The sequence below is a fragment of the Arvicanthis niloticus genome, chromosome 6, assembly GCF_011762505.2.
Source record: "Arvicanthis niloticus isolate mArvNil1 chromosome 6, mArvNil1.pat.X, whole genome shotgun sequence".
In the NCBI taxonomy this organism is placed as follows: domain Eukaryota; kingdom Metazoa; phylum Chordata; class Mammalia; order Rodentia; family Muridae; genus Arvicanthis; species Arvicanthis niloticus.
The window spans coordinates 73,670,652-73,694,678 of record NC_047663.1 but is presented as its reverse complement, the minus strand read 5'-3'; the positions used below and the strand labels follow the sequence as shown (position 1 = coordinate 73,694,678).

General features: G+C 41.1%; 1 protein-coding gene across 2 annotated transcripts in view; it reads right to left on the bottom strand.

Moving 5' to 3' along the window:
• Sgcd (sarcoglycan delta) overlaps positions 1–24,027 on the bottom strand; it is a 539,196-nt gene that overhangs the window by 130,764 nt on the left and 384,405 nt on the right. For both annotated transcript variants that reach the window (XM_076936992.1, XM_034505672.2), the window contains exons 4-5: positions 17,185–17,272; positions 10,566–10,685 (exon numbers count right to left, since the gene is read on the bottom strand). In XM_076936992.1, the coding sequence (XP_076793107.1) occupies positions 10,566–10,685; positions 17,185–17,272 (208 nt within the window). The remainder of the gene's footprint in view (positions 1–10,565; positions 10,686–17,184; positions 17,273–24,027) is intronic.

Below are 24,027 nucleotides of genomic sequence, written 5' to 3'. Positions count from 1 at the left end.
GATATGGGACAGGAGAAAAACAATCTATCTATCTATCTATCTATCTATCTATCTATCTATCTATCTATCATCTATCTATCTTCTATCTATCTATCATCTATCTATCTATCATCTATCTATCATCTATCTATCTATCTATCTATCTATCTATCTATCTATCTATCTATCATCTATCTATCTTCTATCTATCTATCTATCTTCTATCTATCATCTATCTATCTATCTATCTATCTATCTATCTATCTATCTATCTACATCTATCTACATCTATCTAATATCTATGTAGAAATGGATGAAAAAGGAATAAAAACAGCCCAAAGGCACAGACAGGGAAACAGCAACCTTTTCATTCAATGGCCAGACAGAAAATATTGGAGGTCCTATACATGGGATGGTCTCTGCTAACATTAATTCTGCCACTGTAGCCCTAAAACACCTATAGACCATACTTAAACTTCATTCTAATAACATATCATTTTAAGTCAGGGAGTAGCTTGCTAATGTAAACATTTATAGTATTTTTTTAAAGGGGTCAGAGAAGATTTCTTTGATAAAGGAATATTTGAGACATTCTGTCCACACACAGTGATTACAATTTACCTTAATTGGACCCTCAATTATTGTAACAAATGTTTGCTGTTTTTTGTTTTTGTTTTTGTTGTTGTCTAGCACCCATTGCTTCTCCTGATGACAAGATACCATTTCCTTTGCAGAACTATCCTGGCCATGTCACTTGCAGCCACTCTGACCCTGGCTTGTAGAGGTGCTGTTTTCTCCTAGCATATCTCATGCCCCTAGTCTTAGGGACCAGTTGTGGGGATGGGTAGGAACTTCACCAGATTCTCATTGGGATTTCAGTTAGGAAGGCACTCACTCTCTCTGCTCTCCATCAGAGCTGAAGGCAGAATATAGGACTGGAAAGATCCCTCACACAGTCCGAGGGAGAAAAAGAGATGCTATGTTTTAGTTTCCTTCTCTGAGCTTCTTCTGAGTGTAGCCTGTAGCCAGCTACCCTGGGGCTTTTCAATCAGGTGAGAGAGTAGTTTTTTATAGTCTGTTTGTTTCTCTGTTTTTCTGTCTCTGTCTGCCTGTCTCTGTTTTTCTGTCTCTGTGTCTGTGTGTGTGCATGTGTATGTACGTGCACAACAGTGTGGAGGCTGGTAAAGGGCCCCTTTGATTGCTCTCTACTTCATTCCTTTGAGACAGGATTTCTCACTGAACCAGAAGCTCATTGCTTCTCAGTTAAGTAGCTAGCAAACCTCAGTGATCCCTACTGTCTCCGCCTCTTCAGGGTTAAAGGCATGGATAGCCATACTTAGACTTTTATATTGGTACTGGGAATCCAAACTCAGGTCCTCAAGTGCTCTTTCCCACAAAGCTGTCTCCTTAGCACCTAGTCTAAAAGGCTCTCACTTTGAATTGGGCTTTTAATACTGACAATGAGGAGAGTTGTGAGTGATGAACTTGTGCCATATCATTCACTCATGTAAACTCTCTCCTTATGTCCTTCCCCAGTGATGTATACATACGATCTGCTCTGAATGTTTCCATTAAAAAACTTAAGATTTATAACATCTCTCCTATATTCCCCAGCTGGAGTCCACTGGTATCTTATTCAATCCATAGACATCTGGCTACCTTTTTGTGTTCTTAGATAACTACATCTCTGTCTCATCTTCTAGATTAGACTGAAAATTCCCTAAGAGAGTAAGGACAATGACACACGTCTTTGTCTTCATGACTCCAGCAGCAGAGAATTGGGGATATTACATAACACACACACATACACACACATGCACACACACGCACACACAGGATAAGAACACACTCATTGAGTGAATGAACTCTACCAATACCACACTAGTCCTTTCATCATGATTACTTGTTGTAAAGTTTTAATAGTTTCATGAAAAATGTAAATGGGTAAGAGTAATATTTGAGCAGTCCTAAAACAAGTTAAACTTCAAGCCATATTTAATTTTAATATTTAAATTTCTATAATTTTTATGCTAATTCAAATGGCTTCAGATTTAATTAAAAATGTTTTCTTTCAATTGATAATACTGTTACTCAGATAATTAGCATCAAGTGGCATCTAGAGGACATGTTTAAACAAGCTAACCTAGAGTATAAATAGACCTAATTGACAATTAAAATAGCACTTTATAATTATGCTTTGTTTGTAAATGCTATAATGTACAATTCATTGTTGAAGGAAATTGCTCATTAATTAAAACTAAAGCCATGTTGTTCTTGCTGTTGCCATGAAGATGTACTTAAGTCTTGGGCTTTTATGTTGTCTACTTTCTGGCTGCTTTAGACAGGCCATTCCTGCCCAATGTTTAATAAATGTATTCTATAGTGAAAGATAAACTATATTTGGCCTTGGCTTGCATATGCATATCTCATCACAAACCTAAATTTTTTTTATGCCTGCCATGAAGAAAGAACTTTGTGCTCCAGAAAACCCAGAGATGGGAAAAGCCCCTGTGCTCCGGAGAGGACCAGGCCTGGCATCTGAATGAAGGATGACCTTGAAGACTAGGAGACTAGAAATCTCACCAGGAAGACCACAGCCGTTGCCTCAAGAGAGGAAGGGAGTTCAGCAGGGGAAGCCTCGATTTTACAGGAAGTGAAGCCAGGGAGACACAGAGATCTCCACAAGAGCCCAAACAGTCTACTCCTGGGACTGTGGAACTGGAAGAGAGAGGACACTTCAGGGCCAGTGAAGACTGAAGAGTTTGTGGGGAGCTAGGGGAAACTTGAGTGGATGTGGAAAGGGTGTATGACATCTGAGTGACTGTACTGTTAACATGGGCACAGTTACATCAAAGATCAATACCTCAGAGCCATGGGGAATTAGCAAGACCTTCCTCAGGTCAGGCTCAGAATGGTGAAATTTCTGTCTGATCCAAGTACTAATGTTTATAGTTGGCCAGTGTGTATACAAACTTGCAATTGCAGTCTCCTCCTCTGCATTTTTACAGCCTGAGACTCTTGCTTAAAGAGACCTACAAAGGCTAGACAACGCCTCCCTCTTCGCTGTACATACTCAACACGCTGAGGTTCCTGGTTGCTACAGTAGTAGGTGCCACTTCATTAGAATGTGTAAGTTCACCTCACCCCAGCTTTTCTATACACGTGTCTTTTTTCAATCCTTTCTTCATGCCCTCTCAGCCTTAGGCAGGTTTCCAGACACAAGCCAATCAGGTTGTGACTGGTGGTAGGGGATGGGGAGTGGGGGTGGGGGATAAGGATGGAGGAGTTTAGATTTCAAGTGAAATGGAACAAATGTTGCCGTGGTGAGTTGGACTTTTATAGGTGTAGGATTTCACATCTGAAGTGTGAAAAGATTGACCAAGGATTGAATTTCAGGAAGCCCACAGATGGCTACTGCGAATCTAATAGGCTTACCAGGTAAAAGAAGAGGTCAGCAAGGAAGTAGGGGAACAGAATATGGGGGAGAGCCAACGGACTAGAAGAGCTTTGTGTCCCTAGAGCTGAAATAGAGAGAGATGCTGGGAAGCCATGGACTCGTTTTCTTTCCATTTTGTGATGCTGAGATACTGCAGAGGCTGAAGATTCCTGTGATTCAGATCACAGATGGTAGTAAACAAGATCCTCATCTGGTCATTTCTTCTCCGTGGGAGCTTGGGCAGGTTTTCCAATTTCCAGGTCTCCATTTGCTTATATGTAAAGAGCAAGGACAAACATTCATGCTTGTTGTGAGGTGGGTGTGAGGGCCAAATTCATTTATTCATGGTAAGTAATGGTAACCCCAGCACTTTGCACTGAGTAGGCAATCCTGCTTTCCACATCCACTAACTGCATTTATGTAGTTGCTGTGCTGGGTCTCAGTGGTTAAAGATTGTCAGATCTGAAAGTTATCATCAAGGGGAAGGGACTTCCAGGTAGTCAACTTAGGCTGATGTTTTGAAATCTTTAGGATGTATTAGCATCTGTGGGAGAACCTCTTAAAACTACTTGTTGAACCCCATCCCTGAATTTCTAATGCCACAGTATAGAATGATACTTCAGTTTACACCTTTAACAAAGGAACCTTAGCTTATGTTCCTTCTATAATGACCACATTGTGCATACTACTGTCATAATGAGTAACAGGAGGAACCTTACCATAGGAGGGATTCAGTCAAGCAAACCCTCCAAGACTAGAATCCAACTTGGGAACACATTTATTACTGAGATCTGTTTTATTTGTGCTTCTTAATTTTTATTGTCAACTTGACACAGCCTAGAGTCAACCAGTACAAGGAAACCTCAAATAAGGAACTGTCTAGATCAGAATGGCCTGTGGACATATCTGCTTTGAAGTAACTGGAAACTATGACATTGGACCATGTCTTGTTCTTTAGCTAAACAACTAGGGAAGAGTTGACACCCTTACAAAGCTCTGTATGATAATTAAGCCAATGTGGCTGGATCTTTGACATTATTATTAATCATTTTATTTCCTTTGCAGAGTCAGATTTTAATACATGAATAAAAAAGTACGAATAAACTATTAAGGAGACCCGAATGCATGGGATTATCATAGTATAAAATACCACTAATCCCTCTCCTGGCCAACTACTACAGAGCTGGTAAGGCACAGGAAGTCATGGACTATATACGAAATGTAACAAAGAGTAAGCCATAGCTGTATAAGCACAGAAACGGGTGGTAGAGTGCTTGCACAGAGCGTGTGTGATGCCCCAGAGTCTCGCCTCAGCACCACAGAAAAAGAAAGAGATAAAAGCAAAAATTGGCTTTTTACTTAATTTTCTTATCATATCCTATGATTTCTGCTTCAGTTCCTGCCCTGACTTCCCTCTGTGATGGATTCTGATCTGGAAGTGTAAGCTAAATCATCCTTGCCTCCCCAAGTGGCTTTCAGTAAGAATGGTTTATATCTGCAACAGAAAGCAAGCTAGAACCCCTGCACATAGATAAAATGGGCAGTGGAGCACTTCCCAAATGATGAAGCTATGTTCTCGCTTGGCCTCATTGTTTATGGAGTCTATTAGTCCCAGCTTACTCACACATGAATACTCCTGTAAGTTCATAGCCAATTTCCTTTATGCACTCATAAGAACAGTACATTCACATTCAGGTCTTTCTATGTCTCCTGAAGCCTGAGTGAGCTACTAGAAGCCACCACTAAAAATATAACTCCCCATACGCTCAATGCTTACTTGTATGCTACACATTCAACACCGTATGTGTTCTGTGCTCCCAACAGTGCTGAGAGTGAGGGATCATAGGGCAGGAGGAAGATGGTACTTTGGAAGAAGAAGCCATAACCACAGTGAAATCCATAGCTATATAAGCACAGAAACAGGTGGTAGAGTGCTTACACAGAGTGTGTGATGCCCCAGTGTCTAGCCTTGGCACCACAGAAAAGAAAGAGAAAAAGGCAAAAATTGGCTTTCTACTTAATTTTCTTATTATATTTATCTCTCTCTTGTCTACATACGATTTCTCTGCCCCCTCATGCCACACACATTATGTAGTCCAGGTTAACCTGTAACTTACTATTAACATAACATAATGTAGCCCAGGCTAACCTTGAACTTGAAATCATCCTGCTTTAGCTTCCCCAAGTGAAAGTCGGGATTATGAGTAAGTACCACCACATCTGGCTCTTTCCATCTTTTGGTTGAGACAGGTAGAAACTAAAGTTAGTGAGAAAAGTCACCTGGCCCAGGGCCACTCACCCCCTAAGAGGATGAGCAAAGATTTCAACCCAGCTATGGCAAGTGTTCCCACGAAGACCCATCTAGACCCGAACCTCTCAAGAGCTTGTGCTGTCTGACAGACTTCTCATTAAGCTGAAAATGAAATTGCCTAAACATTCCATTCCACACCATATGGCAAAGTCCCAGCTGACAGGAAGCTCATTTCTCTAGTATGCTGGCTGAGTTCCTTTCACTGAAGAGATTGATGTGAAACTTGTGGGGTGGTCATTTCCCGGGCGTCAGCACTGTTAACAGTAGTTGGATTCGTTTGGATGTGTCCTTTCTAATTTTTGCAGAAACAAGAAAATACTCTTAAAGATGGAGAGTGGCAGATCCCATCAACTGTTCTTTAGATGAAATATCTCTACTGACAAAAACAAGCAACTGGAAACTATCTCACGTCCCAGATTTTAGGCGAGGCGAGTACGGGACAGTGAGTTTGAGGATGACATTACAAGCTTTGGAGGATAAGATTAAGCCAACGTGTCTGGATATTTGGGATTATTGTGAATCATTTTATTTCCTTTGCAAAGTCAGGTTTTAATATTGTGACATAAATCAAAAAGTACAAATGAAGTACTGGGGAGAGTGAAATCCGTGGCTACAAGGTTATCATAGCATGAAATACCTCCAATCCCTCTCCTGGTCCACTGTTTCAGAGCTGGTAATACACCCTTGAATAAGAGCAGAGCCTGAAGGTTTGTGGCCCCCTCCACCAACCCTGTTCCAACCTACAAGTAGTGTGACTGTCATTTCTATAAATAGAAGCATAATTTGTGAGGGACAAGGTCTTTGACTATTCCCTTGTGGTAGAGACCCCTGAGGTTGGTGTCTATGGCTGAGAAGTTGAGCATGGCCCTGACTATAACTTCCTCTGGCAAGTTTTCCTACACCTTTTCTATCCTCAGTTTTCCTCATCCTAAAATAGGAATAATGGGGCTGGAGAGATGGCTCAGTGGTTAAGAACATTGACTGCTCTTCCAGAGGTCCTGAGTTCAATTCCCAGCAATCACATGGTGGCTCACAACCATCTGTAATGGGATCTGATACACTCTTCTGGTGTGTCTAAAGACAGTTTCAGTGTACTCATATACATAATAAATAAATAAATCCTTAAAAAAATAGGAATAATGAAAGGAGTTAATAAAGGACTATGGTTTAAAGGGGTGCACATTGTAGATAAAACAACAGGCGGGGAAACTGGCTCTCTATGTCCTACTATGCTCCCCTCACACACGGCTCAGTTCATTTCTGTCACTTGCAAGATGGGTGAGAAGATGCTGTCTACTCACAAAGAGAAAGATCAAGGTAAGAGATGGAGGAAACCAGGTGTGGTCATGCATGACTACAACCCTACCTTGTACTTTAGGAGGCCAAAGCAGGACAATGCAATTTCAAAGTATGTATATACTAATGTGCATTAAGTGGTGCTGACCAGAGCCAATAGCTCACAGATTTTTTTACAAAAAGATTATCTATCCAGGAGGCTTTAAAAAAAAGTTCCATGTGCTCAGGTATTCAAACTTCCCAAGACCCAAATGTAACTTGGGACTACATTTGTTATTAAGATCTGGCTTAAACCTGTTGCTTACCTTCTTAGTGTCAACTTGACATAGCTTACAGTCACAGAGGACACACGTGTGGAAATAATCAAACTATTCAGAGAAGACTCCAGTGTCTGATCTGTTTTCAACTCTTACCCACATTCCAAAGCAATCTTGGTCTCTCAGCTATTATACATATTGGGGCTATGTAATTTTGAACTTTGTTTTACTTTTTAGCCAGTGAAAAGGGGCTGCTTGAAAACCTATTCTGTGTGTGGTTCCCATTCTACAGATGTGAACAGAAAGACCCCCAAAGAAAAGGCAACTGGATCACTTTATAGGCAACTGCCTGATTGGGAGCTGAACTGGTCTTTGGCCTCAGCACCCAGGTGCTCTGTGTTCTCACTCCCACTTGAAAGAACAGAGGAGCTCAGAGTAAACACTGCTGTGAGGTGGGTGCAAGTAAACTGTTATCCTTGGATCACCCTGCAAAATCACTCAAGTCTCCAAGGACAAATGTGTCCATATTCTTTCATATTTCTGACATGCACAAAAATGTAGCCAACAGCAAGTTGAGCCCCAAGGTGTGGTATCTTACACCTCTAAACTTAACACTATAGCGAGTGAAGAAAATCCCTGCAGGCTGGAGGCCAACATGGGCTACATTGTGAGTTCAAAACCAACCTGGAGGACATGGCTAAACTATGACTTGTCCCCTTAAGGATGGTCACTTATATCTTCTGACTGCCGAGAAAGACTAAGGTTGAGTATTAGTAGTAGTGTAGTAGTAGTGTGTGTGTGTTTTATCTTATGATAGTCATACAAAACCTACTATACTTGAGAGGCTAGTGGCATATCCACATAAAGAAAAAAGCTAAAGCCAGGGATAGAAATATAAAAGTTATTTAGGAAGAAACTTATAAATGAGTATATATAAATGGAAGGAGGGAGGAAGGGAAGGAGGAAGGGATATGAGAGAGGAGAGGAGAGAAGAGAAATAGACAAGCACACTTAACAGTCTTACTAAGGGCAGAATGAAAGGCACAAGCACCTAAGAGATGGAGCTGAAAGAAGATGCAATGGGCAAATGAATAGCAGTGCAGAGAACAAATGCTAATTTAGAATAAAAAGAGCTTGTAATAGTATAGTAACTCAGGACTGGCTAGTCCTGGCTGAGCACCTAGCATGTTAGCCAACTTACCCACTCTATATAGATGACTCCACCTCAACCTTTCCATCAAGCTGGGAAGAAGGTGCTTCAGTGATAGCTGTTTCACAAATAAACAGGTACCGAGTGGTTAAATACCTTGTTCCTAAGGTCCCTTAGCTAGCGTAGGAAAAATAAGGGTTACAGATAATAGTGGAGTAATCTTAGAGCTCAAGGTTTGAACTTCTGTGCATCAGTGAATCTCAAGGAGAAAAGAAGGAAAAACAGTTTGTACCAACAGTAGCTGGGGCATGCCACACTGACAGAGTGCCATTTTGCAGAGGACACTGAGAGAAGTGCTTGGAATATAGTCTTTGTTAACACTACAATTTCAGGTTGTGGGTATTCTTATTCTTGTTGAGAAGAGAAAGAAAATGGCTCAATGATGTCAGTAACCTGCCCCCAACTAGACAACTCAGTGTGCAACATCAGCAATTAAAAGCTAGATCATCAATTAAAAGGTAGTAAGATTCAAACCACCACACTGGTCCCTTTCACTGGGCAACCTTGGAAGACACTGTGTGCTCAAGTTCATTAATTCAGCAGGAGGATCTCAGAAATTTGTTCGGCTTTACTTTTAAAAACCAGAAATCGAGAGATGTCTCAGTCATTAATTGCAATTGCGGCTCTTACAGAAGGCCTAAGTTTAGTTCCCAACACTCACATGACAACTTACAAAAATGTACAATTCCAGTTCTGGGGGATCAGAGGACCTCTTCTGACCTCCAAAGACACCAGGCACACACATGGTTCACATATATACATGTAGGAAACACACACCCACACATACCCACACTGGCCCCCACACACACTAAAAAGAAATCTTTATGAAAAGTTAAAAGAAAATTCTTTTCTTTCATTCTGTCTTTCCTCCCCCACTGCTTCCCTGACTTTATTTCATTCTGTGATCCAGAGCCTTACTCTGCAGCCCAGAGGGGACTAGAGCTCACTATATAGCTTCCTCAACAGTCCTCCTGCCTTGTGAGTCCTAGGATCAAAGATGTGAGCTACCAGTCCTGGATTGTAAGTATATTGAACATTGACTTCTCAAACCTATGAACCAGAGCTTTCAATTCAGTTAACTATGTGGTTAGATCTTTAAGCCTAACTTCAAAAAGCCTTCTTGGATTATGTTTTTTATTTGCAACCAGGTTGAGGATTTACCCGCATCAAGCAACCCGCTGGTTTATGAGAAAAGGATGTCCTACATGAATACTTCCTTACATGAGCACACATTGAAACCCAAAGATAACAGTTGAAACCCAAACCCTTCACAGTGTGAGCAAAGCTCTTTGGGAAATCAGAGTCCATGCAGGTCAACCTGCCTTGCTTTAAAAGAACTTAGGAAAGTGGCCTCACTTACACAATGATATACAATTTGCTTGTGTCTGAGCTACTATAGCATCTAGAGATTATATGGCTTAAAATTACACTCACCCCCTCCACCCACAGTTTTGGAACCTGAAAATTTAAGATCTAGTGTCATTGTGGTTGGTTTCTGAAGAGGGCTGTCTTCTAGATACAGACTAAGTTGTCCTTGAAGTTCTATATGTAAGGGAAGAGGAAGAGCAAGGGACATAAATGAAGAGGGGAGGGGAGGAGGGAGGGAAAGGTGGAGGGAAACAAGTGTAGAGGGGAGGGGAAGAGGGAGGGAAAGGTGGAGGGACACAGATGTAGAGGGGGAGCTAGGAGAGAAAGGTGAAGGTACAGGGAAGAAGAGGAAGAGAGGAGGAGAGAAGAGAGAGTATAAAGAAAATGAAAAGAGAAGAGAGGGGAGGAGAGCAGGGAGAGGGGAAAGAGGAAGAGGGCAAAGGGAACACAAATTACCAGATAACCACCTTCTTCATTTTCTTATAAGGAACCTCACATCACTGATACAAACTCCAACCAACCTCAGGGACAAATATTCTGGTAAAGATGTAAGTCTTCAAGCACTGTCCTACTAGAGGATTAGAATTTTAACGTTTTCACTGGGGGGGGGGGGGAGGTCACAAGCATTCAATGGACGGCACTATGTCATTTTCCCTTGAAAATGTAGATGGTACCATCCAGCCAATTGCATGTTTAAAAATTCCTCACCTAAGACTCTCAATCTCTCAGCTCCCACGACCACTTCACTGTCATCCGCAGAAAAGAGCAATTTTCCCGAAACAGTTTTTACTTCAAACCTTTTGCCATATGCTTCCACAGCCTTCGGACCTAAAAGAGAAAGAGAGAAGGAAAGAGAGGAGGAATACATTAGCCTTGTCACATGTCACTACAAAAGCTTTCCATAGACATACGTGCTCCACAGGATTGTGTCTGATTTTAATGTTAAGTGGAATGGTTGTCTGAAGCTGGACATGGAAATTACTGTCTTGACTACCTCATCTTGCCAATTGCTTTTAATCACAAGGTCCTGGAATGTGTTTTTAGAGGTCACCTTATTCTTAAAGAGTAATGCTTGAATGAAATTTCTCTCTGCTAGCCTCAAATTAGTGTCAAACATTTGGGGGCTTTTGATCAAAAGTGTCGGCATTCAGAGTATCATTGTCCCTTGTGGAAACTAACCATCTTCGGTCAGTTGTAAATATCATAAAGGGCTCTTGTAAGTTCAGTTGAAATATGTCTATTTATACTCCCAACCTAAGGGCTGAAATGAAGACAAATATATCTTCTTAGTAGACAGATAATTTCCAAGGAGAAATGGCTATAATATATGATAAGCAATCCCCCTACAAGTTGTTAAGTCTTTTCTAATAGGAATTAATTTAATAAAAATACACCGAGTTTATTCTGTGGCATTAAATAATGTTCTTGAATACACACTGTCTACACCAGTGTATAAGTAAGTGCTCTGGCCCCATTGCACCTGTATCCTGATGGAGCCAGGCTCACACAGATCCAATATTTTTATTCATGTAGTTTATGCATATGAGTGTTCTGTCTTCATGCACATCAGGAAAGCAAGACTGGTTAATATATCTGAAGTCCTGACAAGAGACTATCTGAGCTGGGGCTTCTCCAGTACCTTTGTTTCAGGTGACTCCCAAAAGCTTGTCTACATGAAAGCATCCGAGTAGCCAGGGGCAAGATGATCCTTATTTGAATCTATCTCTGATCAAACAGAGTCTATCTTTTGGTCTAGAAAAAATTTCAGGTAAAGTTGACAATATCTTCCCAAGGAATCCAGTTAGATTCCAACGTTGTTTTTTGTTTGATTCCTCTTAGGAAAAGTTCAAGACAGCATTGTTTAAAATAAATAGATATGAGACAACCAACAAGAATGTACCTGCAGAGGGGAGGGGTTAGCCATTGCAGGGGGCAAGAAAACATGTCACAGACAAAAACTGGCATAGGAATGAAAACCTGCAGTAAGGACTTGCTGTGGAATCTAAGGTCAATTCTGGCTATTTGGGGAGGGGGAGGTAGGCATTAAGTATGCAAGGTTTAGATGAAATATTTTCAGGGTGTGGGAGTAATTTTGTGATTGGCACTCATAAAAACTCATATCTAGAAGTGGGAAAGAGCTGTGCAAAATGGCAAAAATGGTGTTGGGTAAGCAAAAGACAGCGATTTCACCTGTGATAGGAATGTGTTGGAGGGGGTCTTGTGATCTGGTGAAAGCTGGTGCTTTTGTGTATGTTTAGAAATGTTTAGAGATGTGTGTGTGTGCGTGTGCATATGCACTTATGCATTCATGCACAAATGTTTGCATAGATATATGTATATACTCTCCCTCTCTGTATGTATGTGTTTTGATGGCTTTATCCGTCATGGTCTCTTAAGGACTCAATCGAGGGATGTTTTAGGAAATTATTTAAGTTTAAGCAGAGGCTTGGCTACTAGAACCAGATCAATTTCTTATGTATCTGGGATGACTTTTTTTTTTTTTAATTTTTGTCACAAGTATAGGGCTTAGAGCTGAAAGCCCACCCTCTCCCTTAGTGTGGTCACCTTTATCTTTGCCATCTGGATTCTTTTAATGAAATGGTCGCAATGTATTGAACATTATTAATTATTAATAATCTTTGTACAGTTTGCTCATTTACTTACTCACAAGCATTTAGCCCTCCTCCTTTTCCCACCTAACATGAAAAAGTGTGTAGGAAAGGTTCTTTAATGAGCCAGAGACTGAAGCAGCAGCAGAGATCATACAGACTCTAGAAGCACTGTGAGCCCTGGAGATGATCTTGTCTGTTTGTACAGGAGAAGAATAAGCACTGTGAGCCTAGGGCTCCCTTAAGGTCACTGTGGGAGCAAGGGGAAAATCTGAAAGTGGAACCCAGCTCTCACAATGCTACTTGGATCACAAAGGATATCTGCCTGTTTAAGAAGGAGAAGAGGGCTGGAGTCGTCACACTCAGAATGTCAAGGAGAAACCATGTCTGAGGAAGAGGAAATGTAGAGGTCAGCGACCAAGAACTCAAGGAAATCTTGAAGCACAGCAATGTGTAAAAGAGTTAGTGTAGGTATTCCCAGGTGAGTTGAGATGTAGCTATCTAATTGATGCCATTACAGCCTTAAGTGAAATCTTTATTGCTCATCAATTCCACAAGGATATTGCTTGGAGGGAAGGGGACCAGAGATGAAGAGACAATATGCTAATGATAAATTAATAAACAATCTCAGGATGGACATAGGGTCAGGGCAGTTTGCCCATGCTAGACCTAGTCACATGGAGGTATGACATCAGGAGACAAAGGCTTAATCTTTGCATCCATGAACCTGGCAAGATTATCAGACTTGGCTTCAGGTTTCCTGGATGTAGTCTGTACTCACTCTGGACTCTGGAACAGAGACTTATCGGGGTATGTGAGACTTATCAGGGGTTATACTGAAAGAGACCAGAGCAACCAGAGCATACAAAACACAATTAAGTTATCTTCCTTTTCAGAGAACCACAAAATATGAAATAGAGTTCAAGGGCCAAAACAAGTTGCCAACATAAAACACAGCAAAACAAAGATTTAGCCAAAGCCCTCATAGTGAATACTGGCTAGTTGATGCAGACAGCTTTGTCCTTTGTTGGTTTTACCTAGAGATGCCAAAATTCCCAGGGCATGGCTGGAATCTTTAAAGATGACTCTAGAGTGAAATGCTGGTGGACTTGGAGTGTATCCTGGAAGCCCCTCAGTGAATCTACAGATGTGTGGGGCTGAAAAAACATGACTTCTGAGGTGAAGCTCCTCTTCAGTTAGTACCTTTTTATGGGTGGCAGACTATGTGTGAAGTGGCTTTTCAGTCTCCTCTCCCCAATTGGGAGGAGAAGGCAAGACCACAAGTTGCAGGTATTGTGGCCACCAGGAATCTGAAGACAAAATGGCCTGGTGATTATTATTTAAGATTTTTCTTTGGGACTAGGACCCTTTTTCCCCTTAAAGCTGTTCTTCTCATAGGTTTCAGGGCTCCAAAGATGGATTGTCCTAATATACTCAATCAGCAACATTGTGAGTCAAAATGAATCGATGGCCTGACTTTAGTTCTACCTCTGAAAGTAATGCCTCATGCAAAAAGATGACCTGAACTTGGAACATCAAGCTTTCCGGTGGACTTTTGAGATATTTCCAAAGCAAACAGGAGTTTTGGTATCCTTGGGATTGCATTGCTTGGGAGACATGAGATATTTCCTTTGTAGAATTGCACATCCCATGTAATAGGAATTAGAAGGCATTCTGTTTTACCTTTTGTCCCCAGCATTAGTTTTTCTTGCACCTCATTTTAAGAGTCAGGATTGCTGTCTTCCAGCTCCAAAGAGGCATTAATTTAGGAATGGAAGATCAAAAGACAAAGACTACTGGAAGGCAAGAAGAGAAAGAGAGGAGGAGAGAGGGAATTGGAAGAGTAGGAGACCAGAGGATCCAGGGGTTGGGGGGCAGAGAGAGGACGAAGGTAATGGAGAGAAAGAGTGGTAAGAGATGAATAAGGGAGAGGGAAATAGGGAGGAAGAAGAACATAGAGAATAGATGGAGGATGTAAAGAAGGGAGGAGGGATGGAAGAAAGAGGAGGGGATGGTGGATATGGAGCGGGAGAGGAGAGGTTTGAAGGAAAAGGAAAGAAAAGAGAGGAGAGAAAGGAAGGTTCTCTTTAGAGGAGTAATGGTCATTTTCTTCTTTATCAAAACTGTCTTTCAAGTAAACTTAACCTCCCACAAATGGCAACTCATCAACAGGCTAGATCAGTTCTTTTTGAGCCTTGAGATCTGGGAGCTGGAGGTTGGATTTATCTCCCTCCTGAAGGCAGTTCTCACACATGCTGCTTAAATCACTGCTTACTGGAGCTGTTTATTTAATTATTTAGCACTGGTGATTGGAGGCCAGATGTTATATAAACAAAGCCTACTGTCCAGAGGCTTGTTATAACTGTGTGTTTGTGGATCACAGGCTCTATTGGGTAGCATTTCCACAGACCCAGGAACTTCTCAGCTGTGTATACCAGTCCACTTCAGGGCTATGTCACTCCTGATACCCAACTGAAGCTTTGTTCAGGGATGGAGAGCAGGGCTCTGTGTGCAATGGCAACTGCTTCCCTCTGACTCAGTTATTAGAAGGGCTCTGGAAATTCTAGTAACAGTAATGTTGTCGGGTATTTGGGTTGCCCTCCTCTCAAAATATCCATCTGGATGCTTTTCTCTCAGCCCTGAAGTCAAACAGCATCTTCTTCTGGAGTTCTAACAATGCCACTCAGACACACAATTTCTCCTTCCTCTGTGGGGTATATATAACGCCTCTCTGTCTATCACTTCTTGTAAACCTACTTGATCATATGGCTCAACACGTGACCTTGTCTATGAGGCCCATGCTTACTAGTGGAGCCATTTTTAAGAACAACCAATTCTTGTTTAAACTGTTCCAATTCAAAGCTTAGAACCTAGTGGGTATTTCCCACAGCTGTTAGGAACAGATCTTCTGCACTAAAAAGAATCACATGTGCACAGCCTGTGGACACATCTGCAGTTCGCAGTTGAGTTACGCTCAAAGACAGCAAGTGTAGCAAATAGGATGAGGCTGCAGACTATCCTTAAAAATCTCTTTTACAGGAGCTGGGGAGATGGCTCAGATAGTAAAGTTCCTGCTGTGCAGGCATTGAGGACCTAAGTTTGGATACCCAAATCCCATGTAAAAGCTGGACATGCTAGCTGTGTCTGTAAGCACAGTGTTAGCAGGATGGGGGAAAGGGGTAGAGAGGTAGGTAGACATAATCAAAATTTTCTTATTATTAATTGGCCAGCCAATGTAACCAAAAGGTATCCTTTGGCTCAGTGAGTGATGCTGTTCAAAAAATAATGTGGAGAGTGATGGAGAGAGCTAACTGATGTCAACATCTGTCCTTCATACACATATATGGGCACATGTACATACATATATGGACATCTATATACAATCATTTACTTAAATATACCAGACACACACACACACACACACACACACACACACACACACACACACACACACCCTGTAAACATCCTCTGCTTTCTTCTGTTGAGTACAGCTGGCCCTCCACTGTTGAAAAGGGAAAGCATGACCATTTGCCTAAATTAAAAATGGCAAGTTCCATCTTAAGGCCTATGACCTCCAAAGTCTTGGGCTTTTGGCTCAGATTACAGTACCAGGCATTAAATTTCTTCCTGGGAAACAGGCCTCATCCAATCAGAAAGGAATTAGATACCTCATAACTGTTGAGTTACTGCTACATACATAGGCACATCTTGGTAGGTCAGCATTGCAGCATGTAGGGTCATGTGATCAGTCATGCGATTATAGTGCCTTCTAAATATTTATCTTATGCCCACAGACCCAGACTGCTCTTGGGCTTAGCCTGAGAACCTTCTTTTTGTTATGGGAATCCAGTAGTGGAGAGATTCACCACTCATCAAAATAGTGCTAAGGAAAGAGTCTGGTGTTCAGTCCTAAATGAGATATCTCTATTAACTCCTGCTTCACCAAGGCTCGGGCATCTTTGCAGAAGATGAGATCACAATAACCTAAGAGCTGGAAGAGAGGGAGTAATGCTGTGAAATGCTGTCTTCTGGACCTAACGAGGCTATCACTCTCACCAACCTAGCAGTTGTAGTTACTTGCACAAGACTATATAAGATCAAAGCAGCCCAAATCTCAGCATAGTTGGGGCAGACAATCTCCAGGACCCACTCCTTACCAAGGAGCTACAGACAGTGGATAGCTGCTGGGGGAGAGAAAAAAATTTTTTTTTGAGGATGGGCCACTTGTAAGTTTTCCATAGCCTACTGAATAGCCCCTTACCTGTGCATGTATGGGCATCAATAACTGGAATTAATAGGTTAGTAAGATAAAAGGACATTAAGTTGGGAAAGGCTATGCTAGGGAGAGTTGGAGGGAGGAAATAGGGGTTATATATGATCACACTTCATTGTATACATGTATAAAATTCTCCAAAATGAACAAAATTTAAGAGGGTTTTTCCTTGATTGAGGCAGTTGGCTCATGTTTAGGGGCCACAATCTACTAAAAATAACTTTTCCACAAAAGCAAGTGTCATGGCACTTAGTAGGTAAAACATGTGAGTAGATAGGACAGTATCTTTTAATAGAATCAGAGGGTACAGCTGAATTTTCTTTCTCTACACCGTAAATGGCCGTCACTACCTTGTTCAGGTTCAAGGGATATTTTGTAAGACAGTAAAGTCTGCTTTGTCTGGGTGTGGGTGGACCAGCCATTTGTCTATTTGTTCTTCTCTTACCTGTCACCAGCTGAGTCAGCACTTTTGTCTGGTCATTGAGAATGTTCACTGTCACGTTCCTGGCAGATTTGAAGTATAGGGCATTTCCCTGTAATAAGAAAATGGAAGAAGAGCATGAAGGTGGCAGATTGCTATAATGAAGGAACTGTAATACCCAATCTCCAAGGGGCTGACCTGCCTTTAGCCGTGTCCTGGATGATCCATCTTTGCTTTAGAGGTCCAATTGTGTGGTGATGGGTACACAGTCAATATAGATTTCCTCCAAAGAGACAGAACTCTAAAACTCCCCCCCCCTCCACACACACAAATGAATAAGAGACAGCTGAGCTCTTTTTTTTTTTTTTTTTTTTTTTTTTTTTTTTTGTATCTTCACGTGGATAAGAGTTAGTCTTGGAGCACAGGAGCAACTGATCACATCTAAGCCCTGTCTCTTCTAGTACGCAGTTGCTCCAGAGGAACCATGCAGGTAATATCAGAAAAGCAGGATGAATACCTGCTAGTCAGGAGAATCCTCTGTGGAAGGCTGACCTCACATGCAGAAAGAACCTAGGAGAGACCACATCCCCAGGTATATCTCTGCCAGTCCATTTGTCCTTTTCTAGTTTCTAGGGCTCTTTTCTTCCAAATAATCCAGGCTACTGTCTACCTGTGCTATCTTTTCACTTTAGAATGAAATTCAGAACAGGGGAAGACATACACCATCTGGGACGAGCCTGATCTTAATCCTCATGGGATGCACAATCTCTGTTGAAACCATTAAATGCTGTGCTATCTTGGTACACAGTCAATCTTCAATAGGACATGCACAAGGTGGCATGACTGTATGCCAAGAAAATGTCACCATCGTAGCAATCGTTCATATATACATATGATTTTAGGACTGTTCATTTAGTATTGAAATAACGAATTTCAGGGATCCTCCCTGTGGGAGACTTGCTGTCCTGCTCTCAGAATTCCTTAGTTGCCTATAGTTTTATGCCTAGGGCTGGCTCCCCGTGATTTATTGATTCATATATGCATTTGTGTGTATTTGTGTGCATATGTGGAGGCTAGCGGACAACTTACACAAGTCAGTTCTCTCCTCTCACCATGTGGGTTCCAAGAATCAAACTCAGTGGTCAGGCTTGGTGATAGATACTTTTACAGTATGAATCATTTTGCTTGCCTGTTCCTTTTTATCAACCTATCAAAATACTATACACTTTAGCATTAATTGTTCAAACATGCTGGCATCTTGGAAAATAAAATCTTCACTACATCAGAGTTTAAACAAAGAGCTCCATTCTTGCCCATTGCTTTTTCTTATGACCTTCCAGTTTAACTTATAATAGAAAGGCTACCAGGGAAAGGGCATGAGAGGACACAAAAAGGGGAAGAGCCTCACATGGCAACTGGGTCCCCGTGAATTTCATTTTGTTCTTTGACTGCTTCTGACTGGAACCAGGAAAATGTCAGCCCCATAAGCATTCCCAAGACCTCTGATGTATCAGAACAAGTGAGAAGTTGCAAGTCAAGCCAGTGTGTGCCCTCTCTGCTTCTTTTCTGTTCCTTGCACTGTCCCACTCACTAACTGTTACAAGCTGACCTGAAGGTGACCTAGGAGGACAAGAAATCCAAGGAAAGCTATGGGGACTCAGATGGATTGGCATAAAGAAATCTGCAGAACTCATTTGGTAGCCAAGAGCAGGGAGTCAGACTGTGGCCAATCAACCTGTCTTTCTGGGTGTGAGATATGGACTTCAAGGTATGGAACAGATGCCAAAGACTATAGTTTGTGCTGGAATTTGTAACACACAGATACTTTGATGGAGAAGAGTTCCCCACAACTCGAGTTCTCTCAAGCAGACTCACAGAATACAGTTTAATCTTTTCTTGATGTCTTGGGGTCACTGGCATGAACATTATTCACTCCATTCTGTCCTCTGGTGACTACAGAATGCAAGAGGCCATTTCGACACCAAATGGTTCCATCCTGCTGACATTTAAAATTATTGTATCTGTTTAAAAATATATTATTTATTCTTATATTGAAACAGAGCAGGTAAATGTCAGATCTGCAAGACTTACAGCAAAGAGTAGCAATTCAGGTCTTTTCATCCCTGCAAAAGCTTTCAATACAGATGCAGGCTTCCCCAGGGATTTTGCACCCTCTAGCTCACCATGTCCTTTTCTGCTATCTCCAGGGCTATCAACTTTAGATGTTATTCACTTAATTTCTTCAGTGGTGTGGGCTCTACTTAGCTTTGAATAAAGCACTATTCTTAGTTTGTACTATGATGATATATATGTTCTTTACAGCTGAGCCAAGGAATATATCTACATATTTGTGACAGTTAGAATGAGAATGGCCCCCATAGGCCATGTGCTTGAATGTGTAATCTCCAGTTGGTAGAACTGTTTGGGAAGCAATGGGATGCATAGACCTGTTGTATGAGAAGGTATACAGACAAGGCCTTGATTGAAGCTTTGGCTGGAGCCGGGAAGGGAGTCACACAGACCAAAGAGGTGATCTGACTTGGTGAGAGGGCAGGTCTTAACTAATTTGCTGGAGTGACTCAATAGGCAGCCCTCATTTTACCTGACATCAGGTAAACAGATCATCAGATGCTATAGATGTTCCAGTTGCTGACACAGTACACAGCTGGATGGAAAAAAGGCAACCAGCTGAGACCCAGTATCACAAGGGATATCCCCTGCACTAGACGTGGATATCAGAGGGAAAGGAGGTTGGGTATTTGTCCTATACTGGACTGACTTTAAATTAAACCTTCTGATTTCCCTATGTCACTCTTGATTTCAACTTTGCTGGGTATACCAGAGGCCAGAGACCCTCTGGTTTGAACGATTTTGTAGAAAGCAAAGACAATGTTTTGTCTTCTAATAGGTGAAGGGGAAGAGCTTGTCTTGCTGGGTTCCCTAGAGTGGGATCTGAGGACACACGACTGTCTAACCGGTTGTCTTTATTTAGTCTTCTTTTGGGCCCCTCTCCAGCATGTACAATGAGTTTCTCCACTGGCTTTTCATCTATTTGTATGTCTAGGACATAAGTCACCCTGTTCTACACCCTGAATTCTAAACCTATAAACAATTCACATACAGTCTCATCAGGGCTCTGCTCCAGAGTTGGCTCATATCTCTTTTGCTCTTATTGAAAGGCTACAAGCTTTGCCATTTCGGCTACCTTTCATTACCTAGTTAATATAGTTCAGTTGTTACTGATTCTTCTTTGTCTGTTATTGCTTATTTTCTTCTCAATGACCATATGACTTTATTCTTTAAGAATTTTTGCAGAAAAGCAAGTGTGAGTTCTCACAGCTGTTGGTTTGTGTTTGTAGAATTATCTTGTGCCATGCCCACCTTAGGAGAAAAGTCAGTCAGATTGTGTGCAAGTAAACAGCAGGCAGTTGCTAGTTTAGATACCAGGCGCTTACTTTAGATATTCTCTGTATATTAATTAGATGCTTGGCTCATGTTAGATCCTGTACCAGGCTCTGGAGAGTTGGAAACATGAATAACCTTTATTTTTGAGCAGTTCCCAGCCCAGGAAGTGATCTAGTGAATGCCAAATAACTATAATAACAATGTGATATCAATTCAATGGAGACTTAGGCTCTCATGGTAGGAGACATACAGATTTTATTATTTGCACTAAATCAAACCCAGATCACCACAGTCTGTTTTGACAGGATGTAGTAGCCTGGTGTTTCTTCTCTGGATAATCCTGTACTGTGGTATATTTTCTTTGCTCAGTGAGGAGCTAGCAATCTGTTTTGGAAATCACAACAGGGAAAACACAAGATAGCAAATAAACAACTGGCACACTTCGGGAGGGGTCTCTGAACCGTGCATGAAGTTCAGAGGAAAAGAACCAGCTGCTATCATCCTGGGGAGAGTCCTCCCAAGAAGAGCCAGAATGGCTTTTGTTTTTTCTTCTTCACACAAAGGCAAGAGGAATCACAACTGCTTTTATCTAATGCTAAGTAGGTGTCACAGGATGCTGGCTTTTTGGAGTGGGGCAGATTTGGACTTTAATCACATCGCCATTTCTTCAATAACTGAGTAGCTTTGGGTCAACCATTTCTTTTGGGGTCTTATCTTCTACATCTAGGAAGTGAGGTTCAAGGTTACATAATGTAGTGAAAAACAATATGTACAAAACCATTCTGTCACAGTAAAGAAGGCAACAGAAAAGCTACCTTAGAAGAACATCTTGGAGCAGTGGTTCTCCATCTTCCTAATGCCATGACCCTTTAATACAGTTTCTTATGTTGTGGTGACCCACAACCATAAAATCATTTTATTGCTACTTCATAATTCTAATTTTGTTACTATTATGAATCGTAATGTAAATATCTGTTATGAGGGATATCTGATATGTGTTCCTTAAGGGCATCTTGACCCACAGGCTGAGAACCACTGCCTGAGAGAAAGTGCCGATTCTAACACAGAAGCCAAAAATCTACAAGCTGGGCCTGGAGCACTATTCATAGCTGAAGGGATATCTTTAAAACACTATTGAAATCCAAAACACCTTCATAATGAGAGCTTGTCATAGGGACATGGGGGCATTGAAAAGAACTGACCAAATTTAAACAACATAAGAAATAAAATAAGGTCATTCTAAATTATAATTCGGAATGTAGAATAAATATTCATGCACCTATACAACTATACACAAATGAATGGCTAAATAAATTGTGAAGAGGTGTAAAATGTCCTGTGTAGACAAATTGCAGATAATTTACATAGACAAAACATCTCCTTAAGACAAACTGAGTATAGTGCTTTCTTTTGAATGTGAAAAATATAGAAGGGAGGTAAAAAGATTTCTTCAGAGCTAAGAAGACTGATAAACACTGTGTCCAGCCAGGTGACCAAGGTCAAGAACATCCACGGCAATAAATCACATTGATAGCAGGTGTCATGGATATACTGTAAGGAAAAAAGCACACAAACTCAACAGTGGTCCTTTTATTCAAATCCATGACTTCCTCTACTTACAAGGCAAGTCTCGGTTAAAGCCCATTTCATAAAATCTCTGACTGGTACTTCTCAAATTCTCAAGGTCACCAAAGCAAAATGTCTGAGAAACTGTCAAGAGCCAGTAAGAGACTAGGGAAATGTGGCAACCAGGTGCATTAGGATGTTCTTGATAAGATCCTGAAGAGGGAAGAGGGACATTGGGCAAGAATTAATCTGAGGAAAGGAGGGGTTTTAATTAAAAACAACCTATCAGCACTGGTTTGTTAATTGTGTTAAGATGTTTTATTGATATCAAATGTTAGTAAAATAGTCTGGATGTGGGGTAGGTAGGAACAGTGAACACTCTTCAGGGATTTTCTGCAAACGAAGCTAAAAGAAAGTAGGTCTTTTGTTATATTAGGTTGGAAAGTTCTAAGCTCAGGATTTCAGAAAGTCCTTGCAGAGGCATCGGCCCCTGTGCAGGTGAGCAAGCTATTATGCCAGAGACAAGTGATTCCAATCTTCGTTTGATTGTATTAGAAAGTTTCTCTTTATCTGACTTTTTTATGGTATTAGATATACCAGAAGAATTATTTTTGAGACTCTTATAGTTGGTTCCTCATCTGATTTTTCTTCCCTGATCAGCTGACAGGAATCAAGGAGGTCAGGAACTACCGGCTCCTTTGTGGTAGCTATCATACAGTATAGTCTTGTAATTAACACTGAAATAATACAAAATCTTGTTATGTTCTAGAAAAGAAAACAGTACAGTTGCAAACTGGATTGTCATTAGCTCTTTTCTAAGTGGTCACATGTAATTTTTTTTCAATATGTACCAAATGTTTGTGACATCATTATTATTCACTAGATACTTTATGTAGATATCACTTAAAAAGCAAATATTTAAAAACATCACTTTTAATTTTGCGCAGGGTAATTTTTTTTATAACTATGCTTAGATGGATTTCTATTGTTTGCAATGTCTTTCCAGTATCGAATAATGAAGTCATCCTGTGACTCATTTGCTCAAAATAATCTGGGAAACAGTCCAGCTATTCCAGTACAGCCTTCTAGTTCAGCTCCTCTGCTGTGTGCCCAAATTTGGGTGCATCTTAGTTACTATCATCACTTGCTGCTGACGAACTGTTCTGTTTCAAGAATTCCTTCCAGGCATCATGGTCACATGTCAATGTTACAAGGAGACAGCCAGTTCTTCTGGTACCCAGTAAATCCCTGGCGTCCATAAGGCTTTCAATAAATATTTGTTGAATATCTGAACGTGCAAATCAAATTAAGAGTCAACAGAGAGTGACCATTGTCAATAAATGAAGCAATCAACAGAAGTCTGACAGTGACTGGGTTTTGCAATGGCAAGCTATTAAGCACTGACTAACATGATCATTTGAAAATGGGAACAAGAGCAATGGGGACATGGAAGCATTATAGAGATTTTTTTCAACAAATATTTGTCCACCATCTAATTCACTGCAAGGAACTATGGGGGTACAAATGATATTTGAGCTGCTTCGCCTCTGGGTAATCAGAAGCCACAGCACAAATCTTTACCCCAGAGTCTGGATCAGATAAAGATAAAAGAATGTCTCAAACCTTCCCTGGGTTACAAAGCACCTATGCAGCATGTGGTGTCAAGTGACTCATCTTTCCACTGCTCTGTGTCAATCTATTCTACAATTATCCTCACAGCATCTTTGAGTTTCAGAGTGCTGTGCCACATGCTAAGCAGGTGGCTTTTGATCCTCAGGAGCTCACAAGTCTACTGGGACAGGGATGGGGTGTAGGTTCTAAACTTAGATCTCCATAAAGAATAATGCATTTCCAACTGCAGTGTGTGAAATGAATAGACAATGCAGAGGAGACATT